This window comes from Pagrus major, chromosome 9, assembly GCF_040436345.1.
Source record: "Pagrus major chromosome 9, Pma_NU_1.0".
In the NCBI taxonomy this organism is placed as follows: domain Eukaryota; kingdom Metazoa; phylum Chordata; class Actinopteri; order Spariformes; family Sparidae; genus Pagrus; species Pagrus major.
The window spans coordinates 26,094,564-26,110,036 of record NC_133223.1 but is presented as its reverse complement, the minus strand read 5'-3'; the positions used below and the strand labels follow the sequence as shown (position 1 = coordinate 26,110,036).

General features: G+C 40.1%; 1 protein-coding gene across 1 annotated transcript; it reads right to left on the bottom strand.

The window, feature by feature from the left end:
- Positions 1-9,204: 9,204 nt before the first annotated feature.
- Positions 9,205-15,147, bottom strand: LOC141002002 (carboxypeptidase O-like). The gene is made up of 11 exons (XM_073473168.1): positions 15,068-15,147; positions 14,459-14,516; positions 13,566-13,667; positions 12,455-12,565; positions 12,265-12,381; positions 11,446-11,539; positions 10,868-10,960; positions 10,536-10,645; positions 9,953-10,037; positions 9,482-9,562; positions 9,205-9,398 (listed from the first exon to the last, which is right to left on the bottom strand). The coding sequence occupies exons 1-11, from the start codon at positions 15,145-15,147 to the stop codon at positions 9,205-9,207; spliced, it is 1,125 nt and encodes a 374-aa protein (XP_073329269.1).
- Positions 15,148-15,473: the final 326 nt, after the last annotated feature.

The window sequence follows — 15,473 nt, the reverse complement described above, 5'->3', positions numbered from 1 at the left end:
TTATGTACAGTAATGTATCTCTATAATTTGACAGTAAGGACCACTATGTATAGTGAGACTAAGAGATAGAAGGGGAAGAAATAAAACAAGGAGGTAAAAAAAGGGAAAGATGAAAAATAAAACGGACTGAGTCTCAGCCCACTGTTAGGTTAGAAAGCTCATTGAAACTGCTGGTAAAATGAATCAAGCTTCACAGTTCACAGTTGTATGCTCATTTTCTGTGAACCACCGCCTACACACACCCACACACAGAGTCACAAAGAGTGAGTGAGAAAGAGTAAAACTAAGAAAAGACCTTTGATATTTCGCTTTCGGTTTTTGGGAAACATCTGCTGTAAAAATCCAAATGACGGAAAAAGAACTGTTTTCTTTTTGGCCTAAAACAACCTATTGTGGTATATAATTTGATGCTGCTTATTGTGTGATGTGTGCTGTTTTATGAGTGTATGTTAGGATTCATTTAACCTCATCATAATCCTTGAAATTTATGTAAAATTATCCTCAACTCCTATCCCCCTGGCCCAAAGTAAATTCAAAGCTGTTGTTGAACCATTTGGAGCACAGGCATGGTTTTGGGTTATTTTGTTTTAAAGGTTATGAGCTGAATTTTCTTTCCAAGCTGTCAGAAGCCCTGTGAGTGCTTCTGGCATTAATCTTTAGGAATTTGAACACACTGAATTATTTATTAATTTGTCTTGGCTGCATTTGTTAATGCAAAAACAAGTCTGCAGATGCCCCCCAAAAATACCCTTTTAGCTGGAAAACACAATGAGTGTGAATTATTACATGGTCCAAGTTCAAGTTAGATAACAATATCACTGGAAATGAATACTCATCACATGTTCTTCGAACAGTAACAGGGACAAAAACTCATTCTGTATTTCCAAAAGCATGTAAACAAAAAAAAAGTTATTTGCAGGAAAAACAGCCTATTCAAAGAACAAAAAGCATACAACTACACAAACTTGCACAATTTCCAAGTTTAAGGCTTTAAAAACTGATATAAACTATATATTGCTGGATTTGAAATGTCATTGGCAACGTGACGTATCAATTATCTGGAGTCTGGTGTGCATGTGGCTCAGGAGAGAGGAGAAAGAAGAGACAGTGAGTCTCTTGTCTACACGATCACTCTTTGGCTGTTGTAGGCTTTAGGGTGGGCAAAGAAGCTCCCATCTGCTCAAATGCGCTGTCAATCAAATGGCTGCCGTCTCAGGATCGAGCTGGTGTAGAGGGATAATGCCGTCTTCTGTGAATTGAGAGGAGTGTTCAACCTAATTAACTCACAGGACACTTGGCTTACAGCTTCTCCTGTGCTTCTCCTCATCCACGTCAAAAGGTAGAGTGCCACACACTATGCAGCAAAGTAATCCAGATATGCTGCCTCACTTGATGGTTGTCGGTGTCTCTGTTGTCTCTGTTTGCTGTTCAACAGTGCCACCCTGAGGTGTAGGGAAGTATAACAGCAGTGAGCCTGTGCTGGAGGTGGCTGCAAATCTCCCTCTCTGCTTAAACAATCAGCCAGGATCTGTTTTCTTGCTTCAAAAAGACACAAAGAGAATGATTGGACTCTGTAATGCTGTCCCACTGCAAGTGTTTCTGAAAGGGGAGGAAGAAGACTGTGATGTGTGTGTATGTGTGTGTGTGTGTGTGTGTGTGTGTGTGTGTGTGTGTGTACATGTCTTGCCAATAACCTCCAGCCTTCCACAGTGGTCAAGGATCTGTGCAGTTATTGATTACCATCATTATTCATGATCAACTGTCAGGTCATGACACACAAGCGCTTACACTAATGCAAACATCGGCACACAGACACACAACTGACTTTCAGACACACACACACACACACACACACACACACACACACACACACACACACATTCATTATACAGTCCAGTGGTACCATAAATCAACATGCAGATCTATAAAGCCGCAGATCCAATCCATCATGAGCATATTACTTTCTCATACAAACCCAAACTCATGCACAATTTCCCAAGAAAATTAAATTCAGTCTAAGTTTATTCCTCCCAAAAACCATTCAAACTCCATCCAGGAACTGAGTAATTCTCTGCCAGATTAAAGGTTAGTTGAAAACATTAAAAAATGAACTAAAATTAACAACAGAATGTGAAGAAATAACAGTTTTGACATTGTGACGTTTAGGTATTGGGTCGCAGAGATATTTGCTAAAGTTAGCATGCTAATATGCAGCTAGCCACAGCCCATCCTGGTCCAGAGCTCTCGTGCTAGCAGTGTAAACACAAACACTTCCCCGATAAAAGCCGAGCTCCCAGTCTGGACTAATAGCTGCACGGCTAACTGAGCTAACCAGCTAACGGCTGCTATACTGTAGTTAGCAGCAGGAAGCAGTTACTCGAGCGATATGCTGGCCTCTATTTCTTTTGAGAACGAGTCAGACAGGTGGAGAATTCTTACATATTGCACCTTTAGGTTACTGAGTCTTGATCACTCAGTTTCGGATAGTTATTGTTTTACCATGTTGAAGTTAGAGCCCACTTGTCCAGAGAGAATATAAGATATACAAACTAAAGCGCTACACACAAAATTCAAGCACGGCAACACTACATAGCGCCAGAATAGAGACGTCCATCAGGGCATTCTGTGCTTTCCCTCTGTGTATTAGTGCGATATTGGCTATTTCCTGTTTTGATGGCAAGCCATTGTACAGGCGCACAGAGACACAGATGGCCTGGTCACCTCTTGGTGATGGTCTGTGACTGGCATGATTGCTCTGAGGTCTCTGTTTGTTTGTCTGTCTCCTTCTATTCCGCTGAAATGTTCCTCATTCACTTTTTATCAGTGTCCTTCTTCATGTGTATCCTGGCCCCTACTCTCTCTGTTGCTTTACCTCCTGGTGCGTGAACAGGAGAAACGGATGTGAAATATTTTCATAGTTATCTCGTGTAGGGAATGTTGGGTCAACAGTTGTGTCTAAGGTTCAAGGAGGTGCAATTGTTCATAGATGAAAAAGAGCTGTCAGTCACAAAGGTTAAAATAACTTTAAGAAGCTTGTTGGCTACCTGAGCAGGGGGATGCAACAGTGGATTCATTTTCTATAATGAAACATCTTAAAGATTTAGGAAAAGACTTGGAAACAGAAGCTAAACTGTTATTTCTCAGAGAGAAATGTCTAAACTAAAAAAAAGAGAAAGCTGGCCCCGGTTGGAAAGTTCATCCTGGTTAAGTAAATAAAATAAATCACCCCTGTGCTCACACGGTCACTGGTGAGAACTGGGACGAGAGAAACAGTCGATTATTCATGTTTTTACAGGAGCACCACACCTAGTCCCTGTCTGCACATCAACATATCCTGTTCCTCTGAACATCGCTCTGCTTCTTTATCATCACAAGTTGCAGAGGGAACCGTAATTATTACGTGATTAGCCTTAATGAGCTCTGATTAGAGACGAAGAGAAAAACAGTTACCCGGAATGCTTAGCTCTCTCTTCATAGTGTTAAATCTTTAGTTGAAATAAGTTTGTGAAACAAAACATCCACAGTTATTATTTAGTAAGAGTTTAATACTGAAGAGCTCAGCTAACCGGCGTCATCGGGACTGTGTGTGTGTGTAGTTTGGTGAGATTTGATGTGAGATGGTATCTTCCTGTAAACAGCCCTGGTTGTAAGTTTTACAAAGCTAGTAAGTTTTAAAGCATTTTATCAGACAGGTTAAAGCTGCTCTGATCAATGTTTTTTATCATTATTAAACTTTAATGACATAACTGTGTTTAATGTGAAAGGTTCCTCACAGAGACAAACCTGTGAAAGACCTTAATAATCCTTTGTGTTTTTCTCGTTTAGGCTGATTCTTTTATTTTGAAAGTGTCTGTTCCAGGTGATACTTTTGGTTGTTTAGCACGGCTGATAAGGCCACAGGGATTGTCAGTGTTTAGAGTTTTAAAGGAGTACTCGACATATAAGCAAGCAAAATTGTATTTTAGCCCAAAGCACTAAAAAGTCTGTCATGCGTAAGCAGTTGGGATGACCCATATGAAGGCCACAAGCCAAAACACGCTGGACTAATAAAGTTGTTCTATATACTGCAAGTGTTGCTGGAGCTTTTTGACCTCTTTAGACTTTTCCCCTCTCTATGCACCTTAGAAGTACAGTAGGTAGTTATTTAAGTTTGTTTTGCAATAATTGAAGTGTATCTGAATGTGAAAGAACAATCATGAAAAAAGCCGTTGTCAGAGAGGAAATTCATTACTCAGCTAGCTTTGCTGAGAAAAAACCTCCCACAAACAGTCAGCACCTAATAAGTTCCCTTCGACTCTCTGGAGAGTTTTAGCATCTTTCAGCTCATTTGGTCTTTAGCCCAGAACTTGACTGTTTTGATCCAGTCTAGCTGCTCTCAACAGTGTCGCTTCAAGAACCAGCAGGCAGATGTTTTCAGTATAAAAGCTGGAACATACCGACCTAACATGCTCGACCCAAAGCTGAACAAAGCGGTGAACGCATTCACATTGGTGGCTCATTAAATCGATAAAGACCCACATATATCTGTCAGGAGTTAAATGCCAGCAATATACATTTCTGCAAACTTCAGCTACAACTTTACATTTCTTCATGTTGCAAATTTATTTATTTTCTTCGGTTCATTTTGTACTTTTATGTTACTACAAGGTTAGTGTAGAGAAAGGTCATGTTCTGGCTTAAAACACGTGTTTTGGTCGCCACAAACTGGAAAGTGTCATTAGAAATATCCAGTATTTTCACAAAACTGTTCTACCTTTGTCACAAAATACTGCAATCATGGCTCATGATATGAACAGTGTGACTGGGAGAGACTTACAAAACAAACATCTTAACCCACTTTTTTCAATGACAGGCACCAAGGTGAGCATCCAGACAGATATGAGAAAGACAGGAAGGAAGGAAGGAAGGAAAGGAGGAGGTTGTGTTGTCTACTGTGCCATCTTGTGATAGCCTTCACAGAATGGTGATTTAAAATACGAGCTTTGTGTCTCTCTTGTGTCAAATTCTTTCCAGCCACCTTTGTCTGAGTTTTATTATTGTGAGTTTCCTCCCGCCGTCTGTCTGCCAGCCAGCCGTTCGCCTCCACATCACATTGCACTGTCGCACGCAGACATATCTACATATCATCGAGGACTGCAAGCGTGATGATCCCATGTCATCCGGGAGCCAGCTTTGTTATTGATCACCAGATGTAATGATCAGGAGATGCAGATGATGGCGCCACCCTCATTGATTAGCAGCGACAGTTAAAAAGCATGGCATAATTCCGATTGATCGTCGGTGACAGTGTGTAAGAAATGGTGTCATCTACATTGATTAGCAATAAAAGTATGCGGCAAAGATGTGTCATGGGTCCACGGCAGAGGAGCCCTCTCACACACACTTCTATTCGTCTTTTGAATGTGTGTGGCACAGGTGCAAACACACACGTTTCGAAGAAGCTGAAGCCGAGTCAAATGAGAATTTAACGGTAGTGAAACGTACCGCAGAAATCCTCTTGTAGACGCTCTGTTGACACTGAGGGTTTTCCCACCGGTATCCATGTAAAATAGAGCGCAGCAGACAACATCTGGGAAAGGTTCTCACAGTAGTCTCAACACTTACAGAAACAAAAACACGATTTCTCCTCTTTCAACCTCTAACTTCTCGAAATTGCACCCTGGCTGCCACTTTGGGGATTCACGGAGAGTTTGTGAGAGTTTACACGTATCGCCTCGCCCTGAAAATACATTGTGAAGCCTGAATAAACATATTACTATCATTTCCTTTAGCCGACCATAATTAACATTTCAGCAGGGTTTTCATTGCAGGAAATGTACAATCATCATCATTTCTCTCTCATTTGACTCTGTGAAACTCTTTATCGTTTATCTTTTTTCCAAAAACGTCTCCGCTGAAATCAAGCAGAGCGGTCGCTGTTACACGTGCCCCTCGGTGACCGTTTCCATATTGATCGGAGACTAAAATAGTCTGTTGAACTATCGCTTGAGGGTCCCAACGATATCACTGCACCAATGTGATCTATTGAGCTTTGGCTGGGTCAAAGACAACTAAAAATAGGTTAACAAGTCTCACCTCTGCGTGCTATTGAATTATCTTTTCAATAAAGGCTAGGCTCAGTCGTTAAAAACACTTAGTAAAGATCAAATCGAAGCCGTCTGTTAGCTGCCACCCTTTCACGACTCAGGATCTTTTTTCATTGTTTCTGCAGAAACAATAGATGAAAGATGATAAGATACATTTTTTTCCTCATCTCTTTATATGTTTTATAAACTTTGAGACTATTTTGAAACTCTTGAATCTTACTTAATTTCCTGCTCCTGCATAAAAACTGATAAAACTGAGATGCTGATCATCGGCACAGTGAGCGAACTCAAGTATTTCTGTTACACCAAGAAGATTTGTGACCATTAGCCACCATAAGCCATCGGTCACGCCACACCAGGTGAAGCTGTACTGTCGCTGCAAAATCCGTGGCATTTATCGATTTGAGCGGGGGGTGAGTTTTATTGATTATAAATGTAGATTTTCATTTCAAGAGACTGATTGCGTTAATTACTTCTTTTAAAAGTTATAGCCTTGTCTCAGTTTAACTTGCAAACTGTTAATGAATGGTGGTTAAACCATCCATTTTTAATGGACACCTGCTAGCCACCAAGAAATAAAATCTCCTCCATGGACGGTGTGATGATAAAAGATTGAATTAACCAGAAATACAAATTCGCAGAGTGACTCGGATGATAGAGATCGGGGTGATACGAAGATAATGATCTCCTTCTTTGAGAAGCGAAGTTCACGTCGTTTCACTTTTCCTCTTTGAGCGGAAGACCTACTGTTTACTTTAACTGAATACATTTTGTTTCCTGAAGCACACACTGTGCCGTCCTGTATGTGTTGCTCTACATCATTTCCCCTCCTCTTCTTATTTTCTCTCTGCACACCTCTCTTTGTTGCTTCCATCCATTCTTCATTCACCTCCTCCTCCTCGATGGGCTGGCTTGATTTTCTTCTCGCTCTCTTCCCCTATCTTCGTGATATATATATGTCCACAGTGTGTTTTCCCCTGCCACCTTGATGAGTGCCGAGCCACACATGCACACACACAAATAGATGGATGAGCTAAAGGAGCCAGACTTCACTGTGAATTATAATCACCTTCAATCTGTGTCTCTGAAACCCTGCCCAGTTCTTGTGTTCGTGTGTGTCTGTGTGTGTGTGTCTCACCAAGTCATGTGTGAGTATCTTTCATGAGTGTAAGTGATGGAGCAGTGAATAGTTTGTTCCCAGAAGGGTTGTGTATGCATGTGTGTGTGTGTGTGCGTGTGTGTCAGTGTCCCTGCTTATTATTCTCTTGGTCCCCTGGTGTTTGACCCGACTTTCTGTTCTGTCGAGGTTTTATGTGAGCTGGAATATAATTCTGTTTCCACTGCGGCTCAAATACAGTGTAGACACACACACACACGGACACACACACGCACCTTTAGGGAGCAGCCATCAGGGTGAGTGGTCCATCACTCACCCTCACATAAGGTATTCAACTGCACTATGTCAATGTCACATTGTCAATGACTGTGTGTCTGTCCGTGTGTGTGTGTGTGTGTGTGAATAACTGGTGGTCTGAGGTAGCAGGGGAGGATACACTCTGGAAATATAAATCTCTGAGAGGACGAGAGGGAGACGACATTTGAGGATTTGAAGGAAAATCTCTTTCTCGACGGAAACCTACTCGTCTACACAAAAAAACACACTTGAACAAAGAACTTTTTTTTTTAGAAAAAGAACCTTAAAAAGTCAAATCAAATAAAAAAGAGTGAGAGGAAAGCCAAAACACCTTTGTAATAGAGAAGCAAGAGCAGTCTGAGGAAGACAGGAAGCCTTGACCCTGAACCTTGGGACAAATAAGTTTAGGTCGCTGTGACAATGAATGGCCCCAACTGGAGCCAATAACCACCGGCTCTGCGCTGAGGTGTAATCCTCCCAACACAGGACACCAGCTCCTCACACATGACTTGAATAACAACATTTGAGTGGAAAATAATACACTTATCACACCTTCTAATGCCACCTGAGACGTAATTTCAGACAAAACATGATATAAGAAGCTGCCTTCAACAGCCATGTTACCTTGCAAAGTTGCCCCATTAAGGGTAAAAATGTTCGTGGTCATGCTCTTATGTTTAATCTTAATTCAATACCAACTGATTGTCCTCCAGTGTTTATTACTATGACATTGACTGTGTTCACAGTTCACACAGTTATCCTGGTTTTGAGTCTTACCTTGTTTCTGATCATATCCAAGATTCAAGATTATTTATTCGTCCAAGGAAAATGTGGTCTTGGTTCTAGGTTTTAGTTCAGTGATCTTATTTCGAAGATTCAATCCTCATGTGTCATATTTTACTTTCCACTTCCTGTCTCTGTCAGTTTATAAGTTTTCCTCCTGGTGTCGGTTTGTCTGTGTTGTGTTGTGTTGTGTTGTGTTGTGTTGTGTTGTGTTTTGTTGTGTGACGGACGATGTGTTTCCTTAACTTCAGCCCCTTCTCATCATGTATTAAAAAGAGGATGAATGGAGTATAGTATGGTTTCATTAAGGACAAGAACTTCAGCATTGTTGGAAGTGTTTTTTTTGGATGTGGGAATTTAAAGTAACACAAATAGTTGTATACAAAAGTTGTGTACAAAATACATGCTTCTCTGCCTTTATGATAACTGAAACAACTTGATGTTGTAATTGAACAGAACCAGCTGTGAAAAGTCCTCCGGCCACATGACGCAGCTAAAGAAATAATTAAGCTATAACATGTGTCTGGATGTGAGAAGCTTCCTGCATCGAGGAGAGAGTGTGGTGCAGAAGATGGGGCAATACTGCCCCCTGCTGCGAGAAGCAGGAACAACATCAACATCAAGTCACACTGAAAATGAATGTTTGCTTAAAACAAAGGAAAAGAAAGTAGGGTAATAATGTTTTTACATATGCACTGAGGACCTCTGGCTTTGATAATAAAGTTTAATAGTTATAAATGTGATTAATGAAAACTTATCATAAAATCTGAGTAAATATTTTGGCCAGAAAGACGACACAATAGATTACAGACTGCATAGATACAGAAGAATAGTTATTACTGTTGTGAGAGCGGTTTACCATCACCAGGATGTCCAGTATCTCCTTCTATCTTCTAATTTGTGGTACAACCTTGTATTTATTTACACCAAGACCCCTGTGGTGAGAGACACAGCCATGATGGTGCTCCAAATTGTCAGAGCAACAGCGGCATTAGGGAGGACGCCGCTGTTGAAGGCCTTGTCGTGGACATATGTGATGATGGAGAGAGCTCCAGCGAAGGCCTCCTCGCAGGCTGGCTTGATCTGATCCTCTGGTAACAAGTGGCTGAACTCACCTGGAGGATCATTCAGTGATGTATTACCAAGTAAAATCCAGTGCATCCTGTTTTGATGTATAGAGACCGAAAGTCCAACTCACCTTTGTCTCTCAGCTCAAAGGTGTAAGAGAATGGGATGCCAGTGAGACGAGCCCAGTCACGGCTCGAGCCTGAGTTTGCATCTGAAGGTTGATGAGAGAATAAACTTCATTTGAGTGGATCCAACAGGAAAGCTTCAAGCTTTCTCAGTCAAGGAGGAGGAATCTTTCTGTTCCCAAACCTATCTAATTGGTATTAGTGCCCGAACCTAACCAGACCGTTGTCGCAACATTAAATTGAAAACTGAAGATAAAGAAACGCAAAGTTGGAAAATAAGAAGTGTAAAGTTTCAACATATCACTGGTTTGCAGAAACATACATTGCCAACATTATTTGTGGGCTTGTTTCCCTGAACATTATTCTGACTTTAAGGCTGCTAAGGATAAAAACATCAAAGTGACTTGTCAAGGTGAGTGCAGATCAGACCATGTGTTCACAGCAGCTACTCGTGACAGGTAAGTTGTATGTCTTACACAGGATTTGTGGAGATGTTCCTACAGTGTAGTCCATTCCATGCAGCTTCTTCATTTCTGCTGCTGCTGCCTTACCGACCGAAACCTGCATAGGTCACAAAAAATATGTAAATACAACCATTTCTTTGGTAAATCATGTACCCTTACTCTCTAAGAACAGGTATCAAGTGATAGTACTAAAGCTGTAGGAGTGCAGATGTGCATGAGAGTCAAAGGTTGTTAAATTTTTTCAGTTATTACTTTAACCATTAGTTACATCGCTGACTGGAATCTTTGATCTAAATTAAAATTAGGACATTAATAATTTCTTTGCTTATACTACATTAATTCACTGGCTTCATAAATATAAATTTCATAAAGGCTGTTACACAATGCTTTTAAAAGTGCATCACCCACCCACCCACCCAACCAACCAACCAACCAACCAACCAACCAACCAACCAACCAACCAACCAACCAACCATCCCACTCACGATAGGTGGCCAATTCTAACATATTGCACCTCTTAAAAGCTGTGTATCTTTTATCTAAAGGTGTATTGCTATATACAGCACTACAAATCTATAGAAGCACACACACTCACCAATTCATCGTAGTTGGGTGCAGAGATCTCAGGGTGGCCATAAGGCAAGAGTATAAGCTGCCCAGCAGAGTGGATGGTGAGGAAACACAGAGTCTTGTTAACCATCGGGCCTACAGACAGACAGAATGAACAAGATGATGTGACGACATTACCTTCTTTAAACACGGGCCTTCAAATTTCATGATTTGTATATATTTTGTATAAATAATCAGCTAAGACACACAACATTCTTACACATGAAACACACCTGCACATGTAATGAAAACATTAACAAATAAAAAAACGTTTTAATTGTTTTATTTTTCATGTAATTTAATGAATACTATAGTTACCAACAAAGTCCATCACAGCTTCAGCCTCTGGCTCTGACCCGGCTGATGTCCCACAGTAAGTGTTTGAGCAACTGTCAAATGACACACCAACCGCTGAGGAAAGAAAGCACATACACGCAAAACTTAGACAAAAATAATAACATCTCAGGTTTATGTTTGAATTAAATTTCCTTTACTGTGTCAAAAACAATTATGAAGTATGAATTCATAGGAAAAAGTCTTGTGAGAACCAACGCTGTAAATGTCAGAGGGCTTGAACCGTGTCATACGGACTGACACTGTAATATTTAGTTGTACAGTGCGGCTGGAATTCATGTCAGTATCAATTAACTTGAGATATTTTTGTTCCAAACCAGAATACATGAGTTTTAAAAGTGTGAAATTACAACAGTAATAAATGACACACTGCTATTGATCCCCTGTGGATTTACTGTCATCAAGTTTGTGCTATTCTGTCTGTTTAAAAGGTTTATGAGTCAAGAAAGTCAGAAATGTTTTCATTCTACACAGAAGAGCTTTTGAGCATTACTAGCATGAGGCAAATGAGAGCTAATTAGTCACATTGTGATGCAACTCACTTCCCCAGTTGGCTTTAAAATTTCGGTTGAGGTCGACACCGTAACAGCTGCTGACTCCAGGAGGGTTCGAACGAGACTTCCTCCACAGACGAGTCTACATCAAGACAACACACAGGCACAGTAATAGGTTGAACAGGTAGGTCGGACAGTCTGTTTGTGGACTGTTGGTTACAGAATCAACCCAGTAAATGTTGGAAGCGTACATTTCTTCAAACCTCGGATACGTTGAAACTTTATGTTTCTTTAGGTTCATTTTTGGTTGTGTTGTGCTTATAGTCTGGTTAGGTTCAGGCTCGAAAAACCATCTGTTTAGATCACGTTTTTGCTTAAAATACTTGTTTTGGTTGCCACAAGCACAGCTGGAGATTTCCCACCTTCCCATCAATAATATCAGATTATTGTCACTACTAACACTGCTGGAAATTGTCCCAAGGTCTTCTTTAAAATATCCAGTGGTGTCATGCTTACATATGTCAATAGCTTAGCATACTTCTCGTCTGTAACTTCACCACCATCCCCTCCACCTCCGGATGTAAGTCAGGTCATAAACATGTAATATAACTGTGATATAACACATTTTATAGAAATGTCAATATGATATGTAACCTGTGACACAAACAAATGTGAAAATATCAATGATTTGCAGAAACACCAACTGCCAACATTTTACACCGCCTATTGACATAAAGTAATCATAATCATATCACTAAGTAAACACAAAATGAGGAACTCACACGGATGAACTTGCTAAGTTAAATGATTTCTTAGTAAACCTACTGAACTAAATAAACAGAAACATGATTCAGAAGAAGCACTCACACTTTCATTGACCCAGGTGAACTCGTATCCGTCCACATTGATCATAGGAGTCACATAGACGTCAACGTTCTGCAGCATCTGCTTCAGCTTCTTATTGGTTTTATATGAGTTGACGATCTGGACGGAAGAGGAAATTCATAAGCTCTTGGTGAAGATCTCTATCTTTGACGTTATGTGTGAGTGTACAAACCTCTTTGACGAACCACTGGCAGAAGGCAGGAGCGATCCACTCCCGAGCATGGATACCACAGTCCATCCAGATGACCTTCTTCTCTGTGACCTCTGAGTTTTCTAGTCCCAGCTGCAGACGCACAACATGACCGAATGTTGGATTTAAAATACCGTCAGAGTTACAGCTGTACCTTGGTGCAGTTACCACAACGAGCTAAACATTGGTCAAGTGGATCTGTAGCCTCGGTCTTGGTACATTGTATTAAATATTGAAAGTATCTTAAGTGTGACGGAAACAGTAATCTTAGTAGTATATAGTAAAAAGCATTTTAAATCATTTATTAAACAGTTGTTTATTGTTAAAGTGACTACAAGGAACTTTCAGTTTTTGTTGATTCTAGCGGCCCCTTTTGACAAAAGTGGTACGACACCAGCATCTGCTGTGGTAAAGAAGATCGTGATGAGGTAATGTATTTATATGTGATTTTATATGTGATATATGTGATCGGACCCGAGCGCAGGCATTAATAATGACTATATAATAATAGCAGTCTTTTTGCTGATGGTCTAGTTTGCAGTTACAGGTCATTTGAAGTCATCAGAGAAAATGTGTTAATCACTGATAGCTGAGGTTATAAATGACGTCAGCTGTCTTTGCAAAACACTGAACCCTCTGAAATAAGTAACTGAGGGAGAAGCAGGTGGCAGGTTGAGTGAAAATAAACATTAGAACGTCTTTTTTATCCTCTGCAGGGTCTCAGATGGGAGCCACAGGAGGTTTGTAAATAATGATTAAATAAGACTAAGATTGGTTTCACATCTCGAGGGCAGCGAGTGTGCTGTTTTACCTCCTGATTTAATGAGTTTTTGCTGCTGTAAATTTGGTCTGTGATCCAGAGTAACAGTCTCAATGTACATTTTGTCCTGTATTTTCACTTAAAGTATTATTACAGTATTGTTTCCAGCACATCTTGCATTTGCAGCTGGGGAATCACTATCGCTTGCCTTTCGCATATGTAGTGAGCAAGCCACTTTAGATATGAATTACTGCAGTTCATATGCAGTTTAACATGCGAAGAAGTGTTCACTACTGTATATCACAGTGAGGCAAAAGGAAATGTGTTGAATACCTTCAGCAGTGTGATGTTTCTTTGCTCAAAAGTGTGTCCATAGACAGCAGAGGAGATCAGCTCTGGGTTTGCTTGCTCAACATCTTCCATCCACTTGTATATCTGCAATTAAATCAGTGTGATGATTATTTTTCATATTGCTATTTATAGTTTTCTTTGGCCACTGTCCATCTGTAATCTGCAAGGATGAAAGTGCAAATCAAAGGGAACAAAAAGGGTGTAAAAAATATCCTGTCTGAAGTTGTCTATTGTTCAGAATACTTTATTTGTTACTCTCATCCAGAGGGGTTCAGTCTTTATCAGTACTGATAACAAGATAAACGCACCGACTGCAGTGAAGAATCTCTAATGCTTACCAATTACGAAAAAACTAAAGAAAGTCCTACTTGGAACAACCCAGAATAAAATGTTGGCGGTAACATATCTGCAAACCACTGAAACATTCACAGTTGTTCATGATAGGCTAGGTGCCATAATGCATGTCTACAAAACGTGTCACATCACGTTCACATTACATGTTTACGACCTGACTTTCTTATTGGGAGTCGGAGTGGATGGTGGTGGAGCTGCCAAGCCAGTGACCGCAGTTCAAGACTGCGTTTCAACATTTGTAACTATGACATCACTGGGTATTTTTTAAGGAGACCTTGGGACAATCTCCGCATTTGTGGCGACCAAAACAGGTATTTAAAAGAAAAAAATGATCTTTTCCTAACCCTAACAAAGTGGTTTTCATGCCTAAACCTAACAAGAGCATATTGCACGTTGTTGTCAGAAGATAAATTGAAAGTTGACCTAAAGGAACACAATGTTTCAACATATCTGTGGTTTGCAGAAACGTACATTATCAACATTACTTGGGTTGGTTGGAAACATAGTAAAAACATTCTTACCTCTTCCATGGGGTGATATTTGGTGTAGTCATAAGTTGATTCCAAACCCTCCACTAACCTGGGAGTTTTAGAAAAAGAAAGGAATATGAATGCATGTTTATTTGCATTATATCAAAAAGATCTTTTCAAATAAGTCATTATTTAGTTTTACAGTGAAAAGGTCAACACGAAATCTATGAAAAGGACAATGCCAGCTGGAAAGTTGTGAGTAAATACAGCGAATCAAAAAATATATTCTCAACTAGTCAAAATCACAAAGTAGAAACATTTGCGACAGGATCTGTTCTGACGTTTAAAGTTGGCCAAGCAAATTTTGAACATTAAAAATAGGTGTTTAAAGTGACTACGAGGAACTGTCCGTTTTTGTTGCTAGACAAAGCATCTGCTGTTGTAAGGATCTCTGCGGTGCGCTCCTTTGTTTTGGAAGCAAGCGACAGATGGATCCTGATGAGGTATTGTATTTATATGTGATTTTATAAGTGATATATGTGATCAGACCCGAGCACAGGCATTAATAATAACTATATAAAAATAGCAGTCTTTTTGCTGACAGTCTTATCTTTAAAGTTCCTCGTAGTCACTTTAAAATAAAAAATCAACCTAACTCACCTGTTCGACATCTCTAAAACGCTGCTTAAAATCAGCAGGGACAAGCCTAGTTTCCAAAATTGAAGCAGCTTTTTCTCCATTTGTTTGTTGTCAATGAGACTCGTACGCCTCACTCAGTCGAGTCACTGCTCTTCACACTGTTGTACCTGCTCCTGCAGCACCAACACTGCTGTCTGTCACTTCTGTTCAGCCAGGTGACCTTGGATCTCAAATGATCCTGTCTTCATGTTGACATAAAGAGCGTTCCTGTTTCTACCCAGCCGACACAGCTATGAGAGAAAATTATAGATCAGTGATGTATTAACATTTATGAAGTGTCACTAAAATTATACAACAGCTGATATCACAGGATAGTAGACCTACAGTCTTTCTGCTTTATGAGTGTTTGTCTTTACCAAACACTTCT